Raw genomic sequence first — 10,142 nt, 5'->3', positions numbered from 1 at the left:
AACTTATATATCAATTGTATAACTTCATTTTTAATGTCAATTAATTGTTTCACTAATAATCAAAAACACAATTGAGTTCAAGGCCACAAAACTTGAAACCGTCATTTCAAGGAATCTCTCACTCCTGAACACCCGAGTAACGTGTATGTCCCTAACTACAATGGTGAGTGCCTTTCATAACAAGAACTTTGATTTAGTTTTCAGGCGTATATTCAAGAGCAAAACACACAAACACGAATCAACTCCCTTCAATAAACATATCCAAAAAGAAATATACTTTGCTTCTTTCGGCTTAGTACTGTACTGAACAACACTACAATCTACTATGTGTGAGCATTTCATGTGTTCAACTAGACGGATATTTTCAAGATGGCACTTTTCTTCCTTCTCCTTAATAACTTCCTCCACAAACTTCCACTTCCCGGTTTCTTAGCAGGTACAATGGCCAAAGATTTATCAGTGGTTCTGTCTTCATGATCGTTTACACGGTTCAAAACTAGAATCTTTTCCAGGGGCTCTATTACGCCAGGAATGGTGATGGGGTTGGCGTTGCCGTCGCTTGCTTTGGGAACCTTTGCTTTAGTATCATCAGCTAGCATCTGATCCAGTAGAGATCGACTTTTCACTTTCATAAATTTTGGAGGGGCAGGACTTGGATTCACATTGGCGGTGGTGAGAGTGGTGGTGGTGGCAGTGTTGGTATTTGCGTCAAATTGGGTGGCAACAACATTGTCAAAAAGGGAAGCATCCTTTGGCACAGCCATCGCTTTCAACTGCTTCCCAAGATTAAGGATGGTTTCTTGACACTCTGCCAACTTTTCTGAAGCAGCTGTTATCTCCCAGTCCTGTAGGATTGATCAAAACTCCTCAACTCAATACCAACACAAACACGACAGGAATGAATTTGCACACATAATCGACTCATAATGCACAGTATAAGGCCCACTTTGGTTAAAAAATTTCAACAAACACTTGTAGGAAAAGAAAATATGGATGCAAAATGATTTAAACTTGCTGAGCAAAAAAATATGAATTGAACTTCTCACATAATATAAAGTCAACTTGCGCACCATCACTTTTTTACAAGCTTTCTCATTCCATCTTCTCCAAAAGATGAAGCACTTGATTTTAACCTATGGCAGAAGAATTTGATCCATTTTACCTCCCTAACTCTTCTCCTATAAGTGCCTATATAGAAGTTTATGCAAATTAGGCCTAAGAATGGTTAAATTACAACTTAGTCAATCATACACCAGGGTAGATAGTTCCTTTTTCATTCCAATTTTGGAGTATCGTGCTGATTGATATTTTGCAAACTCCAAACATGTCATTGGAGCTTTATTTTCATTTATTTGGACCACTTGTAATGCTTTAAAGAACTCTGCTTCAATGGTTCCTAAAGAAGCTGACCTAGTTAGTCAATTTCAAATCACTGCTTTATTATAAGCAGGAAAATATCGAGGGAGTGCTTAGCCAAGTTTTTATTGGCTGGTCTCAAATAGAGAATATAAAATGCAAAGACAGTCTACTTTCTTTAAATATTGAGCCAGCTGTTGAAGCTCATCTACAGAAAAATATATGATGACTAACTCTAGAATGAAGTCTAGAGGAGCATACAAATTATAATAGAACAGATTGGTGTTTATATAATCAGACCATATCATTAGCCATCATTTACAAATTGGTTTGGAAAAAACATACGAAAAGTGTTCCATCACTAGTCACATATCTAGCAGTTTCACTTTATGCTCAGAGGATACAGAAACTACGAAGTCCTGTTGATAATAGGAAATGATATCATAGATGGAAATTTTAATTAAGACTATTTCAAATTATAAATATACCCAGCCCATTTTATGTGCAACTTCAATTCCACATTTCATCAGTTTCAGCTTTGCATATTGGACATGTTGCTCAATGTTTACATGCTCCAGATTGGTATTTCCCGTTTGCAATTTAAAGGCAAGTTAAAACTATTAAGTGCTAACTTTGTTTGGATAGAAATCACGGTTCACCTTGATTAAATATCCTTTGAATGTACATAGGAACTAGTAATCTGATGACAAATCAACAAGAAAAAGGACTAGAATGAGATGAACTTACATTACACAGTGCCTTATCTTTCTCATTAATATCATTGTTTGAGCACTCCTTTGACATGCTGAGAACATCAATTTGATATGTGACAATTAACAATTAGAAATTAAAAGCTAAATGTTCAAGAAAAATATTGAACAAAAACAAATATGTAAGGACGATTCATACCTTTCAAGCTGGACCTGCAATTCAGTACATTTGGCCTCTAATTCTTTACAATTGCTGTTCTTTTTCTCCAGTTCCACTTCTAAAGCCAAAACCTTGTTACAAGCCTCCTTTAATTCTTCTTCTGTATGATGTTCTTCAAGATTTGAAATTATCACTTGCTGATTCCTGATTTCATTCTCAAGTTTTCCATTTGATTCTTTATAGGACTGTATCTCCAATCTCAAGCTGTCAATAATTTTCTCTGATTCCTGGAGTTGATTCATTAAGGATTTAATCCTATCAGTAGCTGATTGAATCTTCCCTTCCAAGACTTCCTTTTGAGATTCAGCACTGATTAATTTTTCTTTATTTGTAAGTTCTTCTTTCTCCTTATAATATATCTCTCCATTCTGAAGATCATGACCATCCAAAGTAGTTACTTGAGGTAAAGTTGACAAGCTTCCTCTCAGAAGATGCAACTTGTCTTCCTCTGCAAAATGACTTATCTCATTCTCTGTTTCACCTTCACTCCGTGTCTCATCCCAATCAAATTGTTTCTTGATGGCATCCTTCATGCTAGAAACATCCTGAAGTGAAAAGCAGTGATTCATAATCCAATCCAATGCTGTTGTTAGTTCTTTGGCAAAATTTTCATAATCAGTCTTGCCACTCAGTAAATCATAACACACATGTAGAAATTTCCGTAAAACATTACTGAGTTCAGATGTTTTCCACTGGAAAACACGAACCATGTAGCCTGTTGGCATTCCTACATTCTTGTACGAAATGATATCCCCATCTCCTTTGTCCAAGGGATCTGAACTATCATAATCCACAGCAGGCAGGCTGATTCTTTCAACAATCTCAATTATCTTTCCAATTGATTTACTCAGATCTTCCTGAGATTGTGATTCAATTCTCTTTATTGGTGAGATGTCTGCATTATTTTCATCACCAGATGGATTTACCACCAAAGAATTTTTTGAACATGAGATGCAATGAATACACTGGGGAGGATCCTGTGTGTCAATATGACCAGAGCCTTTGCTTGAATCAAAGTCACACAGATCGGGATTGTTCACATACCTCAATGCTACTCTAATATCATCGAGTATATCATCAGAGCTTTTGTTAGTGACATGGTTTTGTTCCAATACCATTTTTACTACATCCTGAAGCCAACCAGGAATATTGCCAGTAAATATGTCAATGGAACAGGTTTTCTTATTTGACTTTGAGAGGTCTGAAATCTGATCAGACACTGGAATGATCTCCATACCTACTACTTCAGAAGTGGTCTCATTTGTCGCAGTCGAAATGTGATCAGACACTGGAATGATCTCCTTACCTTCTACTTCAGGAGTGGTTTCCTTTGTCTCAATCCCTGAGAAGCCATTGATCTCACTAATGGCTTTCAGAGAAGCAGACGAGATTTCAGTGGCTTTTTCAACAGAGACCACTGCTAATTTTTCCATTTCAACAAAGTCATCCATAAGATCTATGTCTGAAGCTCCAACACTTTTGCATGACAATGGTTCCTTCTCCTTTCCGCTTCTAAAGTGCTCCAATTCTGAAATCAATGCAGAAGCCCAGGATTCCGCACAGCTAGCCTTGTCATCGCTGCCGGCATCAGACATGGATGCCAAAGAGAACTCATGTGATGTGAGGTAACTTCTAGGCTGTTCCACAGTTACGAGAGCTTTAGATGATTCCTCAGTCTGCGACTCAAGTTGCAAAAGTTTGGAAGCTGTGCGAGAAAGCATTACTCTTGAGAATTGGAGCTCATTCATTTTCCTATCCAGGGATTCTTTTAAAGTCTTGTTTTCTTCTTCCATAGCACATAACTTCTCAGTCAGAGTATTGATTCTTCTAATTGGAGTCTCAGGAGAAGTGTCAACTGAAGATTCAACCACTGAACTGGTTGAGCTCAATTTGCTCCTCCTGATTTCAAATGAATCCCGTCCCAACATGTCAACTTCATTTTTCATTTTTGCCAGGGCAGCAGGACCTGGTAACCGTTTCCGAACCAGAAGGCGCAGCCTCTGACATTCTGATTCTAACTTGGCAATTTTTTTAATACTCTCTAAGTGCTGCTTGTGAGAAACATCAGCTGTTCGACGGTTAAATTCCCTCTCCTCGTTTCGGATCTCAAGTTCCTTCTCAAGTACACGAACCTCATACTTCAGAGAGGTATTGTCATTCTCAGTGGACTCTAATCTATTCATCAGAGCACTGTGATCTGCCTCAGCTTGAGTCAACTGACTTTTCAGATCTTCAATCAAATTTTCTCTTGCAAATATGGATTTATTAAGATGAGAATTTTCAACCTCAGCTTTTGCAAGCCTTTTACTTGTCTCAGATAACTGTTCCTCCAGAACTATGCGCTCTCTTTCAAATTCTTTTGAAGCCTTCATCACCGCATCATGAATCCTTTGCCCTTGTTCTTCTCGAACAAATCGTAACTGCTGCATACATTCCTTGAGAGCTCCATCCAAATGGGCTACTCTTTCTTCATAAACTAATCGCTGCTGCAAAGCTTCATCCAGGTCTTGCTTCATGGACAACACTTCAGCGTCTGCCTTCTTCAAACCTTCAGAAGCAAAAATTTATCAGAGATTGGTAAAATTAAAAACATTTTAAATAAGCTGTTATTTGATAAATGAAATCACGGAGATATGCTCGAACTTTACCTGCCATTGCTTCTTGTGCAAATTTTGTTTGTTTCTTCACCAGCTCATCTTTAGCATTACTATCAGAAAGTGCCGAATTAAGTTTGGTATTTAATCTTTTCAAGTCTTTCTCCAATTCTTCTTTATCAGCTACAAGTGCCTGTACCTAAAATAGAAAAGGTAAAACAAGATAAAACACCAGTTATTTTTATAAATTAATAAAGCAAAAACTAAACTTCAAATAGCCGTCAAAGTTTGGTGAATAGATAGATACAACCAGAATTATATTGTCCATTTTATGATCATAATAATTCAGAACAAAGGGCCCAGGAAATTAGCATTCTTATTAATAAGGAATCTAATACTGTTAATTGATGAAGTACTAAATTAATACTCTTAAATAGGAGTAAGACAAATTAGGAAAAGGTAAGATCCCAAGCAGACACCTGACAGATTAATCAAGATATAAATTATAATTATATTGATCAGAATTGAATTATTAATGCTAAAAACAGTTAAATTACCTCTTCATTTTCTTTTGAAGAGAGATCTGTGTTGTCGGCTGCTATAATTGTCTTTTCTGAGGATTTTTTCCTCCAAAGCCACGTTTTTTGATCCATAATGCTAAAAGCTTTAACAGGGAAGAACCTGCATGGAATCAAGTCCAGTGCAAAGAGACTGTGTTACTGTAAGTCTAACTTGAAGGGCAGGTTCATCATAAAACAGAACCAACGATCCAAGATAACCAAAATTACAACATTTCACGCAACCAGAGCTATTACTTGCATAATCCGAAATTCTTAGCATTACTATTATTACCAATAGCAGTATGATCTCCATTGAGACACACTATTACACTATATATATCAGGAATATTCCCTCAAGAAATTAAATTAACCATGCGAGTATATCGTCACAACATGATTGCAGAGGATGTTACTAAAATCAAAAGGAAAAAATATCATTAGTACGCTCCTTATGCCATCGCATTGAGCTCAACCATACAAGATATAAATTCGTACATTTCATAAAAACATAAAGTTGTCGCAGTTTTCTATTTATACAAACATGACAAAAAATAAGACAAACCATAATCAGCCAACAAAAAACCACATCAGCCGACAAAAAACTCGCATGCAACTGAAAATCACGAGAAAAATGTTTTATTTCCACGTTTTTCCATTTAGAGAACAAAAACTACAGAAGCCATACAAAGTCATTTAGTAACTTATAGAAAAGAGAGATTTTAGAAAAATAAAAATAGAAGAAGAAAAGCAGAGGTGTTGTGCTATATATATATATATATATATATATATATATATATATATATATATATATATATATAAGAAAGGGTGTGTTAGCAGGTTTCTCACCTCTATGAACAAAGTTTGAGGTTGTGGTTGTGCATGGAATGGATCATCCAAAAAGTGAAAAGGAGAAAAATAACTGAACAGCAATGGTTTGTAACATAAAGGGGTGAAATAAGAATGATGAGTTTTGAAGGTTTCAGAGTTCAGACATCAAGAGTTGGAAGGAAAATGAACATGATGTGTGATCTCTCACCAGCGAGGAGAGTGGTGGAGTGAGAGTGTGAGGAAACCGCAATAACCACAACCAGCTCAGCTTTCTTTGTAGAGAGAGAGTGTTTGGTGAGCGAGAAAAAAAGGGAAAGACTCAAAGAAAGAAGTGAAAAGATGGGCGAGTGAAGTGTAGGAGTCAAGAGAAAATGACAGAATGAGAGACGAGAAGAGAGAGAAAAGTGTCGGCTTGGTGCTTTTATTGGATCTGCCAACACGGGAGTCGAGGACTTGGATACTTTTATATGTGGGGAAGAAGTAATAAAAGATGAGAAAGATTCAGATACACGTGTAGTAAGAAGATCGCATCCTCCAGGTTAACAGATACAAGAAATCTGCTTCGGAGGAAGAAAATCAGATTTAATTAGAATTGGATAAAATATGTTTTCATTATTTTTGTTATTGTAGCTAGACTGTGTTTACCGAAACCAGACTTAATCCAAAAGTATTTTGTGTAAAGTTGAATTTATTCTATCCTCAGGTCAAAGATTAGGCTATATATGCTTAGCAATATTTTAGGGGTAATTTATCGATGCAATAATTATTTTGACATATCACATATAATCATTATTATGGGATTCCTCGATGTATATTATAGAAAAAAAGTGCTCAAAAAATACACATTATTGAATAAAAAAATTATTTTATATTTAAATTATATTATAAATAGATAACATATTAAAAAGTTTACATGTTGATGAGTTTTTTAAGCATAATTTTTTTTAATAATGTGAAGACTCTATGTGTATTTACATCGAAACTGATCTGTATTCGTCAAGTGATGTTGAGATAATTTCAACATGCAGCTTGACTTTATTTATAGCACGCTAAAGATACTAAATCTCTGATCAAATCAAAATTCTTATTGATAATATCTTTTTTTAAGCTATATTATTTCTTGTTATCTTTTATTGTTAACCATTTAGTAATTAAAATTAAAATAATAATTGACCAAGTCAAACTTGTATCTAGCCGCATTTTCAACTCAAATTCCAAATACAAAATCATATATGTTTGTTTCTCTTCTTTCACCAAATCTTTCATATTATTTATATTTCCAATGTTAGCAAAAATATAATAATATTCCACCCTTTTGAAATCAATTAATCATTTGATCATATTAAATTCTCTAATTTAATTAATCATCATATATTAAAATAATTTCTTTAACAAAGATTATAACACTCGTTTGTGTGACCCTGTAGGTTCAATATTAAGCTGGTAATATATTAATCAAATTAATATATTAATCAAGGTAGGCGTTTAGCAACACTCCTTAACGTCCGGATAGCATGAAGTAGTATTTTACTTTCAAGAACCATTAGAAGAGCAGTGTAATAATTCCTTTCATCTTTATAGCTCTGGGTTAACTCTAGAGTATGGTATTATTGTCAAACCCTTCTTGAGTTAACTCATAATGACTTAAAAAACTCATTTCTTCTTTCATTTAATTTTCCTGGCCACGATATAATTTTATTCATAGAGTTCAAACTCATTATAAGAGTTGATGGATTCCTTCTTGATTAATCATTAATTCTACAGGCATTTAATCATATCTAATATTCATTCAACAAGTTCTCTAAAGCATTAGGTGTCGGAAATCAAAATACAACAAATAACTTGTTAATTACTATGACAATCTCAGGTCAAAGAAAGCTATTATACCTCTTCTTGACAATTTTCTATTGACAGTTTATAGTAAATTTTAACCATTAAAAAATTTCAATTGAGTCAGTTCAATGATCGCATCAACATGAGACTCATCTATATATGTAAATTAATAAATGAGATCTATTAATATTTATCCAATAAATACTATCACATATGTATTAATCTATATGGATTATTGATATCCTATTATAATAATCCTATGATCAAGAACGGTTTAGATTAAAATTAGAACAAACTTGTTTCTCATTATCATAATCTCTATTATAATAACAAGTTGTTAATTTTAATTAAGGGCATTATCAAATGGACCATTTAATCAAATAGTGAAATATGACAATGAAAATAAAATAATACTTTATTATTAAAATTAGAATTGATTACATGATGACTTGGATCGTGGGTATACAAATTTATTCCCAACACATCATAAGTGATTATAGTCAAAACCATGGCTTAGAGTCTCAGGGTTGAGTGAATAGGCAATTTAGTCCCTGAGATTGTAACCAGTTTGCATATTAGTCCCTGACTTAAATTTTAATTCATAATAGTCCCTAACTTTACCTCCGTTATACAAATAAGTCCCTGCTGTTAAAATCTAATTTCCTCCGTTAGTCAAATATCTATTTGGTAAACCTCAGTCCACGTGAGCATCCCAATGCGGCAAGTTTGAGTCCAAGTCAGCAATCCTATGAGGCAAGGCAAGGACTGAATTGAAAAATTAGGTTAAAAAGAAATAAAAAAGGAAGTAAACCCATTTTCTCTTTCACTGTCTTACTGTTTGTAGGGTTTTTTAACTATTTGTGGTTTGCTCTTCCCTCCCCTGCATTCTCGTGATTGTGAGGGTTCACGCTTTTTGTCAGGTTGGTGGTTTTTTTGCGTTCATTTCGTTTGCATTGTTTTGGTGGTTTGATTTGGGGTTTTATATGTTCAAAGGGTTTCATCTGCATTGTCTTCGTGCTTCGTAGGGAGGTTTATGATCCTTTATTATTTTCGTTTATGATGCCCTGTTTTTATAGATGACATTGCATGTTGTTGTGTGATGTGTCTATGTTTGAGTTTGAAGTAGATTTTTTATTTCCTAATATATGACAATGTTAGTGGTTTCTGATTGTGTAGAATGAATGACAATATAACTTTAGTATTGCACCATGGAGGAAGATTCACTCCACGTGCCAGTGATGGAAAGGTTGAATATATAGGCGGAGAATTTGACGTTTGGGAAGATATATCTGTAGATTGCCTGAATGCATTTATCTTATATGATCTGGTGAAAGCTTGTAAGAAGTATAGCAATATAGGAGAATGTTTTTGGTTGATTGATAAAGACTTAGATTTTAATCATGGGTTAAGGAGTTGTACAACTGATGGAGATATATTACACTTAGTTAGGGATGCTTTTGAAAATGAGAATGAGATAAATGCTTATTTTCATCATGAAGTAGATCCAATTTTAGAAGAAGTCCCACAGATGTTGTACTTGGAATGTGATCCAATTCCAAAAGCTGTTGAGAATGAGGATGATTTAGATTATGTACCTGTTGCTGGCCATGAGGAAGGTAAGTTTTAATTCATCTGTACTTGGTCCGACATGGTTACCATGATTAATTAATATGATTAATTTTTACTTGATCACCATTGATGCAGATGTTGGGGCTGGTGAGCATGTTGGTGCTGGAGAGCAGAGAGATGCTGGTGAGCAGAGGGATGCTGATGCTGGTGAGCAGAGAGATGGTGGTGAGCATAGGGATACTGATGCTGGTGAGCAAAGAGATGGTAGTGAGCAGAGGGATGTTGATGCTGGTGAGCAGAGAGATACTGGTGGTGAAGAGAGATGTTGCTGATAGTGAGGAGGAAAAGGAAGTTGACAGTGATTAGTTGTTTATAAATTTCTCTTGTATGATGAATGAAGGCTGAAGTTGAGACAGATGGTTATCATTCAGAGGAGCTTAATATCCCCATTAGTAGTGATGATGAAGATGAA

General features: G+C 34.9%; 1 protein-coding gene across 1 annotated transcript; it reads right to left on the bottom strand.

The window, feature by feature from the left end:
* Nucleotides 1–230: 230 nt before the first annotated feature.
* LOC100792975 (filament-like plant protein 7) lies at nucleotides 231–6,707 on the bottom strand. Its single transcript, XM_006600882.4, has 6 exons — nucleotides 6,287–6,707; nucleotides 5,438–5,561; nucleotides 4,935–5,079; nucleotides 2,266–4,834; nucleotides 2,104–2,161; nucleotides 231–845 (listed from the first exon to the last, which is right to left on the bottom strand). Exons 2-6 carry the CDS (start codon nucleotides 5,531–5,533, stop codon nucleotides 351–353), a joined length of 3,363 nt encoding a protein of 1,120 aa, XP_006600945.1. The 5' UTR covers nucleotides 5,534–5,561; nucleotides 6,287–6,707; the 3' UTR covers nucleotides 231–350.
* Nucleotides 6,708–10,142: the final 3,435 nt, after the last annotated feature.

Source organism: Glycine max, chromosome 17 (genome assembly GCF_000004515.6).
Source record: "Glycine max cultivar Williams 82 chromosome 17, Glycine_max_v4.0, whole genome shotgun sequence".
In the NCBI taxonomy this organism is placed as follows: Eukaryota; Viridiplantae; Streptophyta; class Magnoliopsida; order Fabales; family Fabaceae; genus Glycine; species Glycine max.
Note: the sequence above shows the minus strand (reverse complement) of the source record. Positions and strands in the feature narration are given on the sequence as shown.